This window comes from Trichosurus vulpecula, chromosome 2 (assembly GCF_011100635.1).
Source record: "Trichosurus vulpecula isolate mTriVul1 chromosome 2, mTriVul1.pri, whole genome shotgun sequence".
NCBI classification, from domain to species: Eukaryota; Metazoa; Chordata; class Mammalia; order Diprotodontia; family Phalangeridae; genus Trichosurus; species Trichosurus vulpecula.
Window position 1 is genome coordinate 193,248,820 of NC_050574.1, and position 17,094 is coordinate 193,265,913.

A 17,094-nucleotide genomic window follows, 5' to 3' on the forward strand; every position below is an offset into this window, starting at 1 on the left:
GGCACGGGCTTGGGAATTACTTCCTTTGATTCATGGTCAGTGTCAAAGCTTGAATCCAGATCTGCTCATTTCTAGAGTCGCAATTGTTCCTTTAGGCTGGATTTCAAGAAAGTGTTGCTGATAATTGCCTGTTCTTCCTCACTTAAGATACATTTCAGTGTTATGACTGTTGTAGCTGTTTGCAAATTGTGCTTTGTTGTATCCATATAATAATATGACAGTAGGTTGATGAATTAATATATGAATGAATGGATTTTATCAGTGAGTAGATTGTAGCAAAAATAGGTTATAAATCTCATTTAGGACATCATACCATATGTACCAATATAGTAAAACATGTTCAATTTTTATAATATTTCACATTCTTTTGAAAAGGTGTCCTGCAGTGATACAGTGTTCAATATTTCAAATTAATTTCTCAGATATTGGAGTCATTCTGATGTGACATTAACTCTCTAACCTTGAGAGAATCTCTTATTCCCTCCTTCCATTGACATATGTCAAAATGGAAGCAGAAATAAGTACTTCAGAGTGGTTTTCTGAATTCCAATTAAAGCGTGCTAATTAGATGGATCAAAGGTAAATGCTTGGTGATCCAAAAGATATGGATTATTGTCTATAGAAACCTCATATACCCAACTGTTAGATGTGAGTTTTTCTGAACCGCCATATGGTAATTTTAGAATCTTAGCACAGATACCTTGTAAAAGAAAGACATTGGGAAATATAAATTATTGCTAAATTAATATAAAATCAAAGAAAAGGAAGAAAAAGAGAGGTTATAGGCATAATGGGTACAATCGGTTCAGTGGGTGCAAATAATGGTATGTCAATTTCGGTTACTAGTGAGAAATAGAACGTCACCAGCTCTTTCAGTCTTGTTCTTGAATTAATTTGCATAGCAACCAAGGGCATTTGGGAAAATAGAAAGGAATATATACTAGGGCCATTGCAGTTTTGCTCATTGGAGTCCCTGGGATAATCTGGAGAAGACCCGGGACAATAACACAGACATATAATAGGAGTTGAAGGAAGGGTGGGCCATAACATAAACAAGAGTTTAGACTAAGGGACCATAAGGGCAAAGAGAAGAAAAGGGGTTCGGAAGACAGGATTAAAAATGCCAAAGGGCTTCTCAAAGTGGTGGCATAATTTATGAGAGCGCACACATACATGTCTGTAGGGGAAACCTTTTTTGTCACTTATTTTGCCATGCTGTTCAATTAGATATATTTTACTTTGCAATAATATGTCCTCTGATTAGCCTGGTCAAACACATCAGTGGAGGCTTGTGAGTCAGTGAGTCAATTAGTATTTATTAAGTGCCAGGTACCATTCTAAGAGGTAGAGATACAAAGAAAGGCAGAAAACAGTTGCTGTTCTCAAGGAGCTCACAGTCAAATGAGGAAGGAAGGAAGGACTGACTTATTAAACACCTACTATGTGCCGAACACTGTGCTAGACACTTTATAAATATTATCTCACTTGCTTCTCACAATAACCCTGAGAGGTAGGTGCTGTTATTATCCCCATTTTACAGTTGAGGAAACTGAGGCAGACCGATTAAGTGACTTGTCCAGGGTCACACCGCTAGCAAGTGTCTGAGGCTGGATTTGAATTTAATTCTTCCTGACCACAGGCCCAACACTTTGTATACTTTGCCACCAGCTGGCCTCAGGGAAGCCATCAAAGAGACAACATGCAAACAAATGTTACAAACAAGATATATACAGGATACAGGATAAATTAGCGGTGGTCTCAGAGGCAAGGCATTAAGGTTAAGGGGGACTGGGAAAGTCTTCTTGAAGAAGGTGAGACTCTGGCTTTGACTTGATGAAAGCCAGAGAAGCCAAGAGACTGGTAGAGATAAAAAAAAAGGAGCGAATCCCAGTCATGTAGGATCTCCAGAGTTGGGAGATGATGTGTTATAATCCAGGAAAGCAAGGAGGCCTTGTGAGCTTTGGTTTTTCCATTGATATTGACCCATAAAGTACCTTGAACTTAAGATACCTTTCTTGTGGGGAGGTCAATGTATGAAGGGGCCACAGGGTACTATTGTGCTCTATGTTGCTTGGCCTATATGATTTACCCCATCAAAAAATTTCTTCAGTTCCCCTCAAAACCCTTATAATAAGGAGTGTGCTGAAGCCAACTGGAACCTTCAGTTGTCATATTTTCAGTGTGAACATCTATACCTCAGAAGTTGGCAAATACTACAAATTAGAATTTGATGTATTTTTGTTGATTATCTAAATTTAAGAAAGTGGAAAAAATATTAATAATGCAGATTAAATTTTATCATGCTTTTTTGAGAGTCAGTTATTAAACACTCACCAGCACAGTACTGCTTTTAATATCACCATTACTGTAGTCCAAGATTGCTCAGATAACTAATAGACCTTGATGTGGGTCAGTTTATAGAAAAGAGTTCCAGTCTTCTGGTAAATGAACAATCACAATCACTATTTAAACCAGTACTTAATCTCAGCAATGTAAAAGACGTTAAAAAAAATTTCACCATAACATTTATTAAATTTTCTTAGGTTGTCCCAATACATCTACTTCTTCATTACCAACTGTCCCCACTATGCTAAAAGTGCTCTCTCAAAAATTACTAATCACTATGGATTTTAGTGACCTTTTTGGGGGCCCTCAGCTCCAGTCTCTATTGTTCTTAGAACGATCCTCCATGCTAGCTTTCCAGTCTCTCTCCTACAAGTTCTTCCCATGCACTTTACACACTGTGGTCAAACAAGACATACAAAAAGCTCTCTTGGATCCATGCTTTTTCATATAGTCAGTCCATTTCAACATTCAACACCTACCTTCCTTGTTTTCACCTGTGAAATTCCTTGCCTGTCCTTTAAAGTCCAACTCACTACAACTGTATGCATTTATATCCACCCCCTCCCCAAGTCAACAACATCCTTCTCTTTGAATAGCTCTTTGTATTATATTTCCAATGCATCTGTAACATAATTTTTATATTATAGTTTCAATTACCAGTGGTCGTGTCTTATTCCCTCTGGTCTCTCTCCTAGCACTAGCACCTAACATAATATTCTGTATGGATTCAGTGTTTACTAAATATTTGTTTAACTGACTTAAGTGTGAAAGCACTTTTAAAAGCATAAAATTGGAGCAATTATCGTTATTATGTACAATTCGTTATCTGTAATTATTGGAGAATATCCAATCTGAACTAATGAAAAGATTGAATCATAGCATATTTTCAAAGAAATGCAATTATCAGTCTTGAGAACATATAGTATCATTAACAAAATAGCCAAGTGATAGTCTCTATCAGACCTTTAATAAATAGACAAGGATTCCTTTTTTATATGTAAGTGCAGGCTTCCAAAGTTATTTTAAGCATGCTTGAAAATCTAGTTTTCTTAAATTACCTAGTTCCCCTTGCAAACCTTCTTTCCATTTTTCAACTCAGTGATAGTGCAAAGATAGACTTTGGCCAGACCTATTTCACAGTTGTCACAAATTTGGAATTAGTATGTTTCCAATTAATTCAGCTAAGAAGAAAAATAGCTAAAGGAAGAACAGCAAGTTAATTGAATGGATAGAGAAAGACAAGTGAGACAAACTGTGATAATATGAAGACTGATGGTTACAGACAAAATTGAAAGGATGGAAGAATAAGAAAAAGTCTGTGTTCATAGACTGAAGGAAAGGAAAATGGATCCAGGCAACAAGGGTGTTATGAAAAGAGTAAGAAAAATTAGAGCAGGTTGAGTCTTCCCTTCAGCCTGGGAATTACACATATTCTAATGAAAATAGAGTTGGCAAAATTCTGTAGCTGGGGGCAGCTAGGTGGCGCAGTGAGTAGAGCACCCACCCTGGAGTCAGGAGGACCCAAGTTCAAATGCGGCCTCAGACACTTGACATACTTACTAGCTGTGTGACCTTGGGCAAGTCATTTAACCCCAATTGCTCTGCCTTCCCCCCCTCCAAAAAAAACCAAAATAAAATAAAATAACTCTGTAGCTTCCTTTATCCTGGATTTTCTGCTGGGCCTGTACCTAGATATAGGGAAAAATAAGTTGATATTTTTGGAAGTTGCTCTCCTGACTTCTCCTGGTGATCACCTAAATTCCCTCTCCATACATATGTGTAATATTCAGGCACTACCTTACCCCTAGGGTCAAGGATCTGCCTACTCCCCACATTCCCAGGTGAGTGTGCTCAGGTGTCATACTGGACCTTCTATTCCCAAGATTACTTAGAAGAAGAATATCTCTCCTCACTGTTGAAGTGTGAATTTTACCTCTTTTTTTCTTGTAGAATAAAGACCCCAAGATGGCCCGAGTTGCACTGGAATCTCTATACCGACTACTGTGGGTTTACATGATTAGAATCAAATGTGAAAGCAATACAGCTACTCAGAGGTAAAGGCTTGGGTATGGATCACAGTCAGAATGCTCAGAGATGAGTGGGATGGCATGTTTTCCTGCACTGTGATCTAAACTAGCGTTTGAAACAAGGTGTGATTGCTTTTAAAGGGATGTCTTCAGAACATATGGTTGTCACTTATACACTTGTTAACCAAAGCGACAGTTCTCACAAGGGTAAATGTGCTCTGCATTTGGAGGTGGTTCTCTGCAAGGAGCCCAGTAACAGCAGCCTAGACCCATAAAAGGGGGAGGGGAGGCTTGAGGAAAGCAATTATCTCCTAAATATGCTTAGTTTTCATAAAAAGTAGTTTCCTACAAAAAAATTTTTTGGTAAAAGAGACTAAGGGGGTGGAGGTGATTTGTGTTCCTTCCCCCCCCCCACACACACACACATACATTTTCACTGATACTTAGGCAAGAAATACCATCTGCTATGTTTCCTTAAAGAATGAGAGCTCAGCCAACAATGCTTGTTTTCTCTCTCTTGTGCTTTGTTTTTTCCTTATCTTTTAGCCGACTTATAACCATCATCACAACACTTTTCCCCAAAGGATCCCGTGGTGTGGTACCCAGAGACATGCCTCTGAACATCTTTGTGAAAATCATCCAGTTCATTGCCCAGGTAACAAAAGAGCCCTGGCATGAAGGAGCTGTCCAGGGTCATTTAGGGAACCTCTCCCTATCTTAAGAAACACACAGATGAAAGAAAATCTAAAAGGAAAAAAAATTATACCTTAGTGTTAGCTAGCCTAGAGTTATCTGGTTATTTTAGAAGAGTCAAATCATGACTCCAGAAAATTACAAATAATTCTGGTGTACTCTCTATATGTTGAGTTCTTTGAAAATACGAGATGAGTGAAATCCAATTTGTACACTTGTGGATTATATGGTCTCATATTAGGAAAGTTGTGTGCATGAATAACTGTAACACTATCAGTCAATCATTCCATGAACATTTATTAAGCACCTACTGTGTGCCAGGCAATGGGAATACAAAAATGATGAAGTTCCTACCCACAAATATCTTATATTCTTTTTTAAAAAATTTATTTTATTTTTAATTCATGGAACTTTTGTAATTTTTGTTCCATAACACAGTATAATAAAAAAGATGATTTCATATGAAACTGCAAATCTAGCATGTACAACTTCCTGTCCCCTCCAAATATGCAACAAAGTTATCATCTAAATTTCTTTTCTTTCCTTTTTTTTTCTTTCTTCTCCCCCCACCCCATCCTAGAGACACAAATAGGAGTGTGTGTGTGTGTGTGTGTGTGTGGTGTGTGTGTGTATAAAATTAGTTTATACCTCTATTTATTGGTTCTTTCTCTAGATGCAGATAGTATCTTTCCTCATATGTGCTTTATTTTTAATTTGTGTATTTATAATAGTCAAAGTGACTTAGTTGTTCAAAGTCTTTCTTAAAACATATTGCTGTTGTTGTATACACTGTTTTCTCGGTTCTGCTTACTTCATCATTTCGTGCAAGTCTTTCCATGCCTCTCTAAGATCACTGAGCTCATCGTTTCTTACAGCACAGCAGTATTCCATCACAACCATACACTACTTGTTCAGCCATTCCCTAATTGATGGGCATTCCTGCAATTCCTGCTATAAACATCCCATTCACATTCAAAGTTATAATTACTACTTGTGAATTTCCCTCCATTTTATTTTTACTCACTATTTTCTTGCTCAGCCTCTCTTTTTACCCTATTCCTATTACCTTATCTTCTCCCCCCACCCTCCCACTCCCCACTTCACCAACCCCTTCTAAAGTCCCTCCCCATCCTTTCCCTCCCAAATCCCAGTCCTGGGGGAGAGGACACCCTTCAGCTTTCCCCCACTCCACATCTACTTAGATGAAAGTTTGTAAGGTAAAAGTTTTTGAGGTGAAAGTTTCCTGAGGATGTGAGAAAAAGTTATGAGGTGAAATTTCTTAGGCTTAGTCTGCTTCCCTCAGGGCCTACTGTTTGTTGATTTAGTGGAGTTGGCCTTGAGGTGTCTATACTTCCCTCAAGCCAAACCTCAGCCCCTGGAGGCACTGTCCTTTCTGAGGTCCCTCCAAGTTATCCTAGGAGGACAACTGTTTTACCCTTTTATTTTTGCTGCTCTGTGTTCATTTTGTGGTGATTTTCTGTTTGTTTGTGGAGGAAATCTGGAGAGCCTGGAAATTTCTGACCTATTCTACCACCCCCTTCCTCTTTAAATAACTTTCTCATATACATATACATATACATACATATATATATATGTGTGTGTGTGTGTGTGTGTGTGTGTGTGTATGTATATGTGTATATATACATATATGCATATATACACACATATATACATATATACACACACACATATATACATATATATACACACATATACGCACACATATATATATACACACACATACATACAAAATATGTTCAAAGTAGATACAATTAACCTTAGAGAGGAAGATACTAGCAGCTAGTGGGTGGTGGGGGAGCCATACCAAACATAGCCTCTGTAGTGAAGGTGATTCTTAAGCTTTTAATCAGAGATTCCAAGAGGAGGGAAAGAACATTCCAGGTATGGGGGACTGACCACCAGTGCGAAGGCGCAGAGATAGGAGATGAAACGTTGCGTGTGAGGAATAGCAAGTCAGTAAGCATTTATTGAGTGCCTGCTGTGTCCAGGCACTGTGCTAAGTGCTGGGGAAAAAGAGCAAAATCCAGTACTACCAAACTCTACACTGGTCAGATACCTGATATACTCTGTTCAGTTCTATACAGCATGATTCAGGAAGAGAAAGGAGAGAAGGGAAGGGAACAAGCATTTATTAGCTTCCAGTATGTACCACACACTGTGCTAAGTGTTGTACAATTATATGTCATTTGATCCTTCCAATCCTGAGAAATAGGTGCTATTTTTATCCCCCCTCTGCAGTTGAGGAAACTGAGGCAAGCAGAGATTAAGTGACTTGCCCAAGGTCACACAGCTAATATGTGTCTGAAGTTGGATTTGAACTCAGGTCTTCTGACTCCAGGCCCAGACCTCTTATATCCACTGCTCCACCTAGTGGCAGTTAAAAGCAGAGCATCAAGAGAAGGGCAATTAGACCTGGAAAGCATATTGCACAGGAGATACCAGTTGAAGGAACCGGGAATGGTTAGCCTAAAGGAGAGAAGAGTTAGGCACGGTTGTTGTTGTTGTCCAACTCTTCACCACCTGTACACCATAGCATGCCAGTGTGGTTCATGGGGTTTTCTTGGCAAGGATACTGAAGTGATTTGTCATTTCCTTCTCCTGTGAATTAAGACAAACAGAGGTTAAATGACTTGTCCAGGATCACACAACTAATTAAAGTCTGAGACTGGATTTAAACTCAGGGTCTTCCTGACTCCAGGCCCAGTGTTCTATCCACTGTACCACCTTGCTGCCCATTTGTGTTACATAAATAAATATTCTTCCTTAAATAAATATCCTTCCTAAAATAGCCCACCCACTTACTGAATCTGAGTCATTCCTCACAACTTTGGTTATAGGAAGAGCCATAGACTCTTAAATGTTGGAGAGCAGTGAAAATTTGCAATTTCTAATAATAGTTCCACAAACAGTGACAAGCAAAAGCATCACATTTTATATAAGAAAATACCAAGGCTGCCATTAGAAGTAATCCTAGTTAGAAATTTGCATAAGCTCAGATACCACATGTTAAAAAAAATAAAAAAGATCTTTTTTTAATTAGTCATTCTCTGCTATAGAGCCTAATTGCATTTTTGAAAAATATCTGAAGCATCTATCAGAAGAAAAAAAAAACACATAAAAGCAAAACAGTTATTTTACCAAAGATTCAAATGCATATTCTCTTCCCTCAGGGGTCCTCTGTGATCCAAATAAAATTCTACATAGATTGCCTTTCCTTTAACGATAGCCATTTTGAGAAGACTAAGGGATAGACACTGGAGTTGTGATTCTGGTTGGCGTAGAGAACTCCCTGATAAGGAAGCCCAAGCTCCCTTCTACCCATGTAAATTAGCACTCCCTTCAACCTGCAGTCTTAGAGAACTGCCTAAGTGACTTGCCCAGGGTCATACATTTAGCATGTGTCAGAGGCTAGACTCAAATCCAAGTCCTCTTGGCTTCAAAGCTGGCCCACTGCTCCAGGTTGCCACTTGAAGAAGACAAAAAGCAATTTCACATTGAATTTGTAACCAGAAATCTTTTTTTGTCTGTTTATTTGTTTCTTCTATAGGAACGTTTAGATTTTGCAATGAAAGAAATTATTTTTGACTTCCTTTGTGTTGGAAAACCAGCAAAAGCTTTCAGTCTCAATCCAGAGGTATGCAACTTTTTGTAAATTTTATATTGGCTGTGTGTTTTATTCTGACAGAGAAACATTTTTACTATGAGGGATTGTTTTGGGGGGAGGGAAATCTTTCCTAAAACATTAGAAATATGTTTCTGTCAAATGTCATTATTTGAATAAACATCATAGTGTTCTGTTATTTCCAAAGTAAAAGTTTAGATAAATAGATTTCAAATTTGAAAATGTCTGATTGCTATTTGGCTCTACAGGGTGCCCCAAAAGGCTTACCATGATTTGAAGCTATTGAAGCTTGACCCTGTAATGAGGCTTTACGGACGCCCCTCAAAAGTGCAACTCAAAGGAGCATCAATTTAGGGGTAGAAGGGGCTTCAGAGACCATCTAATCCAACCCCTTTACCTTGCAGTGGAGGGAACACCTCCCTGAGCCCATGGTCACACAGGTACTAAAGGGCAGAGAGCCAAGATTCAAACCCAGGTCCTCTGACTCCTAACCAAGTGCTCATTCCACTGGTCCATAGTCTGTCAATGATTTTTGGAAAAGGAAAATTTGAAACCTTTTGATTTTGATTACCAACACTTACTTTTGTGAAACTGGATTCCAGTGCATATTGTCAGTACTTGAAATAAGAATCAAAAATCATCAAAGAAGCATGGAGTTTTAAACTTTAGAACCAGGGTTCTTAACTATTTTGGGGTGTCATGGACCCTTTTGGAAGTCTGGCAAATCCTATGGACCCTTTCTTAGAATAATTTTTTTTAAATTCCTAATTGAAGGAAATGCTAAATTTTAGTTTGTTTAGTTGTTCAGTGATGTAGGATTCTCTGTGACTCCATTTGGGGTTTCTTAGCAAAGATACTGGAATGGGTTTGCCCTTTCCTTCTCCAGCTCGTTTTACAGATGAAGAAACTGAGGCAAACAGGGTTAACTGCCTTGTCCAGGGTCACACAGCTAGGAAGTGTCTGAGGCCCTGACTCGAGGGCTGGCACTCAGTCCACTGTACTACCTAGCTGCCCTGACAAATTTTAGTTAGATGTTAGTAAAAATAAAGACGTAGAGTTTTTTCCTATCTAAGTTCATGGATTCCAGGTTAAGACCCCCTGCCTTAGATCTAGAAGGGATCTTAGTGATCAAGTTCAACCTTTTCATTTTACAGGTGGGAAATTGAGTGAAATAGAGGTTACAGTGACTTGCCCAAGGTCATAAAGGATGTTAAGACAAAATCAAGATTGGAATGCGGATGTCCTATGATGCTTAGTCTAATGTTCTTCCTATAAGGCATACTGCCTCATTTGTAGTTAGAAACATGTCTTGTAATCACCGAGGTAGATCGAGGTTTCTGACCACACCAGCCGTGTCTGGTAAGGCTGCCATAGACTCCACCGGGATGTTCCCAGACTGTCTTGACATTTCGCATATATAGAACGCATTAACTAGCAGCTGCTGCTGCTGTGGCCACCACAATCCTTAACTCTGAAAATTATCCCCAACATTAGTCACTCAGCCAACAAATATTCATTGAGAGTCCCCTCTGTGCTTAGTCACTGAAGAAAACAGATAGCCTATGATGACGCTTTCCAACAGATAGGCACCTCTGTGTCGTTCTTCCTCCTGTGTGCTCAAGCTGAGCGCTAACAGAAATGGAAGTCTTGGTTTCTAGGATTGTTAGGAATATTAAACACCAAAAAGTCCAAGCTTTAGGGCTGGCCTAAGAGACATACTTGTGCTAAAATGTGATTAAGTTACCTTTTGATAGCATTTTATAGCATATGAAGGACTTTGTGTACATTCACTCATTTCATCCATATGACAACCCTCCAAGGTGGAAATCTGAGGCTCAGAGTAGTTAAATTACTCCTCTTGTCATGAACTAGCTGTTCATTCAGCTGGAAAGAGGCTTAGAATTGGTGCTTGAACCCGGGTGGGTCTGCACCCGTAGCTCCTACTGTATGTATACACCACTGGGAGGGAATAATCTTTAAAGCAATTTTCATACATCTTATGGCAGACACTGTGAAGAAAGATGTGAGTGTAGTAGTTAATGAGGCTGATTAAGAAATGAGACAAAAAATAAGGTAATTTCATAGTAGTTATATTGCACGCAACGCCATGTGTGCCATGCATTTCAGATGAGGATTGAAGAGTGATTTTGTGTGGACATTTACAATATGTTTACCTGAAGATTTTCTGACATATCCTGTGACAATGGGATTTTGCCCTTGCCTTTGGGAGGTTTCTGATACTCAATTCCTCTTACTTTTGCCTTGACCTAAAATAACATGGAGCATTGGAGAAAATGATTAAATCATCCTTGCAGATAAATTTAAAAATTTATAAGCCTACATAAAATATTTTTACCATCCAAGACAATGCAGCAAACTGAACATTGAGGAAAAAAGAAGTATAGCCCATGATAGGAAATTGAGCATTTGTCTTTAGAATGAAATAAAAAAGTATAGTCAGCAGTCTCTCCTTTCCCCATCCCCCACATACACATACTCATGTACTCTACCACCTCTGTTCTTGCCCTCAAAAATCATCTTATCTCACCTCTGTTGTAAATGGACAATGACCTAGCCCAGCAATAAAGGCAAGGAGGCTTTTAGGTTGCTGTGGGTAATCTACAAACTAGATAATTCATTTGTGCATAGTTGATAGTTGACTCCATTCATCAAGCCTTTCCACACTTACTCAGAGTGGTGATAATGTTTAATGGTGTTATGCATCATATGTCCTTGTCCAGAATGTTGTGTATAGTTCCATTTTATAGCACCATAAACCCCAGAACTAGAAAAGGTACAGGAAAGCATATCTAATATAGAGGACAGAAGGACTTCTGTACAATAGATTGAAAAGATTAGTACTTCAGTCTAGAAAGCAGAGTCTGTGGAGGAAGATGATCAAAGTCTATAATGATGAAGGTTAGGGATAGGAAATTCTAGAATACTAGAACCAGTGGACATCTCTTAAAGTTTAAAGGAAGTTTTAGAATGAATCAAAGTAAGTACATCCCCCCAAAACATAGTAAATTTATTAAACTTGTTATCCAAGAGCTGAGAAAATACAACTTTACGAAGGGTTTAGATACAAAGTTTGTTGCTTATTGTAACTATTTCTTTTTTATTATTTTTATTAATTTTTCCTAAATATATCCCCCCCAAAAAAGAGCCATCTTTGTAACAGATAAGATAAAAGGTTGTTCAAGAAAATTACAGATGGTTGGTGGGCACATCCTAACTTTTAAAAGTCAGCATCATAGAAGGCACCCTCCATGGAACAGTGGTCCATGTTCCACTTGGGAACCATTGGTCTGGATGGACCATTGTACCAAGCTAGCATGGAATTTCATGTTTCAGTGTTTTTAGCAGTACCTTACATAGATTTGTACTTTTTCTGAGCTAAATCTGAGATTGATTGTGTGTATGTATTCACTCATCTCTTTTACCTTTCTTACCCCATGTTGACCCCCGTGACCAAATTCAGATGATACTCTGGTTATTTTGTATGTGAGAGTGCTTTATGAATGTAGCCAAACTTTATTTCTCCCAAAGAGCTATCTTTTATTTCCATGAGAGTAGTAAAATTCTTTCTTCTTCAGTCTTCTTATATTTTCTCTTACAGAGAATGAATATAGGTTTGAGGGCCTTCTTGGTAATAGCTGACAGTTTACAACAGAAAGATGGTGAGCCTCCCATGCCAGTAACAGGAGCTGTCCTCCCTTCAGGAAACACCTTGAGAGTGAAGAAAACTTACTTGAGTAAGACTCTAACTGAAGAGGAGGCTAAGATGATAGGTGAGTGATATACGCGCTTTGGATTTTAATCTTCTTGAGCTTTTGGAATGACTAAGATATACTTTTCTTTAGTAAAACTTATTTTTAAATGGCATTATGAAAGTAATTAGTGAGAAATCTTGTCCTCCAGTCTTTTGATTAATTCATGCTGTGCTTTATTAGATTTCTTTTAATCTTCTTGGCACTTCCTGGATGAATATTTTGGCTTCAAAATGTTGAGTTTTTATCTTTGTTCTTTCCAATCTTTTAATATTGATAATCCAAAATCTGCAGTAATGTGCCAAGACATCTGTGTGCTTTAGGAGATAATCCTGTTTATGAAACAGTCCAGCAGAAAAACTTTATTTTATAGTTCATTTCTTTCTTGTTGTTGTTCTACAGCAAATTGTCTAGTATATGCTTTAAGTATCCTAAATTCTGCTCTGAGCCATGTTCCCTTTTGAGTTTTTTCTCTGAATATGATTTTCTAAACAAAATTTATTTTTATTTACCAAAGCGATGTTGAAGGTATTCACACTGATACTAGCTTCCTACAAAACTCCAGAATTTAGAACCTGGTAAAGAATCTGTTTAATAATTGCGAAGTGGCAAATATGTTGGATTTATGACCTAAAAAGACAGGAAAGAAGTATGGGAAGAAACTCCTGGCATTAAAATAGTTATCAAAAATTGTGGAAGTCACAAGTATGATAAAATAAAAGGTTTAAGCCAGAACGAGAAAAGCGATATACATTAGCAGTGCTTTTGATAAGGTTCAAGCTTTTCAATTCCATTTTTTGCAGAGCGTTTATTTATATGCAATCACTATTTGCATTCTACTGTAGTACATTAATCCCACATTTAATTGAAAACCATAAAACCATAGTCTTTCCAGTCTATGGAAATATCTAGAATGTTAAGTTTAATTCTTCTTTTCCTAACTTTAAATTATATTGTGCCTCAAAGCCTTTCTTCTCTATTCTATTAAAATAAATCCTACACTGACAGTTCAGCAGCTGATATTATGAAGCTATTAAAATCCTGAGCTAGGATAAAATTTATTATTTATTCATTTAATCAGTAATAATGTGATTTTTTTATGTCAGACAAGAACCAAAATTTTAAATTGGGGCAATAGTGTTTATGACATAGAATACATACTATTTTCTGATGTTTTATAACCCTCCTGTGGTTAACTTTGCCTCCAGGCATTTGAATTCCTCAATAAAATGTATGTAGTCAAAAATGCAGTTACAATGCCGATCTTTTCAGGTATGTCTCTGTATTACTCTCAAGTACGAAAAGCTGTAGACAACATTTTAAGACATCTTGATAAAGAAGTGGGACGATGTATGATGCTGACAAATGTCCAGATGTTAAACAAAGAGCCTGAAGACATGATCACGTAAGTTCTAGTAAGGACTAACTTTTGAGTGAGTGAATTTTACACTCAGTTTATGCTGAGTTATGGGTTTATGTAACCTATCATTTAGGGTTTTTTTAGTGCAACTAAAATTGTAAAACAAAAAAGGGGGGCATTGCCAACATTTATATTGTAGCCAATTATAGAAGTTAGGATGAACCTAAAAATTCAGCAACTCAGTGCAACAAGCATAAATTAAGTGCCTACTGTGTACAAGGCACTGGACTAGCCACTCTCTCTTAATTGTCCACGCTCTCTCATCCAGTGGAAAAGTAAGCAGATATCCAGGGGTGTCTGAATTAGTGCATATTTTTTTCAGGAAAGAGGTGTTGACAAGGATAATTTGACTGCCAAGGTCTACCTCAAGCCCAGGTAGTGATATCTTGTGGAATGTTACCAATTCCCAGAAAGCACATCCTTATAAACCTTGCCTTCATCTCTTCCCTATATCTTAACATCACAAGAATTTGCCCAGCATATTAAATAACAGTCATTGAACCCCACTCAGTGCTTCTGGTTAAACCAGATGGGGCAGTGAGGAGAGGACTGGACCTGGAGTCAAGAAGACCCGAGTGTGTGACCCTGGGCAAATCACTTAACCACTGTTTTCCTCAGTTTCCTCATCTGTAAAATGGAAATAATAACATCCCCTACCTCCCAGTATTGTTGTGAGGATCAAATGAAATATTATTTGTAACGTGCTCTGCATACCTAAAAGAATTCCACAAATATTAGCCATTATTTGTGATACTGGTTTCTAAAGAAAACTAGATGAAAGAGAAATCGGATGTTCTGACCTTCCCACTATAGTATACTGTGATCATTTTCTTAAGCAAAATTAAGGATCCAGGTAAGTAACTGTACATCACTAGAGAGACATTATCCTATGATTTATATATTTTAATTATCATTAACCAAAAAAGTCTTTCGATCAACTAGCATTTATTAAGCTCCCACTATGCTCCAGACACCAAATGGTAGTCATACAAAGAAAGGCAAAAACAAATCCCAAAAAAGAGAATAAGAGGACTAAGTTATGATTCTACATTTTTATTTGAAAGGGCATTTAGGGCCATTTTTAAAGGTTTGTGTGACTGCTGTAAAAGAAATTGAAACTGGCAACTAAGGCACAAAATCTTACATATGTAAGTGGCGTTTTTGATTTTTATACGGTTATGTCCCACCCCTCATGCTAGAACTAACACTGAGTGGAGTGTTTCCATGGCCAGCTCCAGCACTGGGCTTGAATGATGGGGAGGACACCTTGCTCTGGGTTGATCTTCACAGTAATCTTACCAAGTCTGCCTGGGGATTGACACAGATTGTCCTTAATCAGTACATCATTGAGGTTTTGGTTCTCAATTCATCAGTGCTTAGTAGGGACATTGAAGAGTCTCTGACTGAAATGATTTCCATATTCTTAGACCATGTGGAAATAATGCTACTGCCTGGTGATATATATGTAAATATATATACATATATACATATATATATATATATATACATATATACATATATATATATAATGTGTAATATACAGAATTATTTTTGTTAACACCATTAAAAGAAATACTCCTAGGAAATAACCACTCCCAAATGGTACAAGTTAAAAAAATTCCTTGGTATATATGTATGTATATATGTATTTTATCCTTATGCCATTTGAGAGTGGTTATTTCTGAAAAGTTATTTCCTCAAAATATTTCTTTTAATGATGTTTAATAATAATAATAGCTCACATTTGCATTGTACTTTGTGGCTTGCAAAGCAGCTGGTTTATGTCTCATTTGGTCCCCATAACAATCCCATGAGCTAAGTACTAGTATTGTCCTATTCTAGATTTGATAAAACTGAGAATTAAGCAGGTTGTCCAGATAATAAGGGTCTAAGTGGGATTTGAACGCAGGTCACCCTGACTCCAAGTCCAGCACTCTATCTACTATATTAAGACATATGGACCTTAGTCTCCCAGGCTTAGAATTCTCTGTCCTCCTTTCTTCCTCCTGGGTTCCTTCCCCGTGGCTTCCTTCAAGTCTCAGCTAAAATCTGATTTTCACAACCCCCCCCTTAATTCTAGTGTCTTCTTTCTGTTGATTCTAATTTGTCATATCTATATCTATATCTGTGTACTCACACATATACATACACGTATGCACATATGTATTGTATTATCTATACACATATGCACATGTACATTTATGTATGTATTTGTTTGTACATCGATGTTTGACTATTATCTCTCCATTAGTCTATGAGCTCCTTGAGAACAGAGACTTCTGCTTTTTTTGTATCCCAAGTACTTAGCACAGTAGTAGGTACTTAATGCTTATTAACTGACTAACCATCAGTAAAATACCTGACTAATAGATATTATAAATGATGATCAAGAGAAAAAAATAGATTAAAAGTTTCCTGAATGTGGTTGTGCTAAAAATATGTAGGCATACCTATGTGCGAATAATTAATTTGTGTAGTAAATGAGCCCTACTCTGTCATCTCTGTGTGAAAAGTGACCTTGGGTGATCAAAGACAATTCCAGTGGAATCTAAGTTCTGGCAGGTCATACTAAGGTGGAAAGGCTTCAAGTGTAGGCCTAAGAATAGATTACATGCCACCCCTCTGAGGGCCGGCCTAGCTAAGTTTGGAGAGCTCCATTACATTCTATCCACCAGGTTGTCCACTACTAAGTGATAAATGTTTTAGGTCATAGCAATTCATAAAGGCCATCTTAGAAATTGTGGAGGGTCATGATCTCCATACACAGAGGGAGTATATACATTGATCAAATTGTGAATCTTTTCAATTATATAGCAGATCATATAACACATTATAGAAAATTCTTCTTGCTCATGGAATAATAGATAAAGTGCAGGCCCTGGAGTCAAGAAGATCTGAGTTCAAATATGGACTTACTAGTTATGGAACCCTGGGCAAGTCACTTAACCTCTATGTATCTCAGTTTCCTTATCTGTAAAATGGGATAAGAATAGCACCTCCCACGATTGTTCTGAGGATCAAATGAGATAGTAATTGTAAAGCACTTACTAGTCGAAGTAGGTGCCACATAAATGTGAACTGTTATTATCATCATCATCATCATAATTGTTATTGTGCCTTTCCCCAACTCAGTGACCCAGACAGGATAATGGATAAAGTGAGGTTTTACAAATTTAGCTGAGATTTTCTTTTCCA

General features: G+C 37.5%; 1 protein-coding gene across 2 annotated transcripts in view; it reads left to right on the top strand.

The window, feature by feature from the left end:
* Nucleotides 1-17,094, top strand: part of FRY (FRY microtubule binding protein) — a 325,197-nt gene that overhangs the window by 161,468 nt on the left and 146,635 nt on the right. For both annotated transcript variants that reach the window (XM_036743232.1, XM_036743231.1), the window contains 5 exons: nt 4,297-4,400; nt 4,920-5,028; nt 8,635-8,721; nt 12,329-12,500; nt 13,752-13,884. In XM_036743232.1, coding sequence (XP_036599127.1) covers nt 4,297-4,400; nt 4,920-5,028; nt 8,635-8,721; nt 12,329-12,500; nt 13,752-13,884 — 605 coding nt within the window. The remainder of the gene's footprint in view (nt 1-4,296; nt 4,401-4,919; nt 5,029-8,634; nt 8,722-12,328; nt 12,501-13,751; nt 13,885-17,094) is intronic.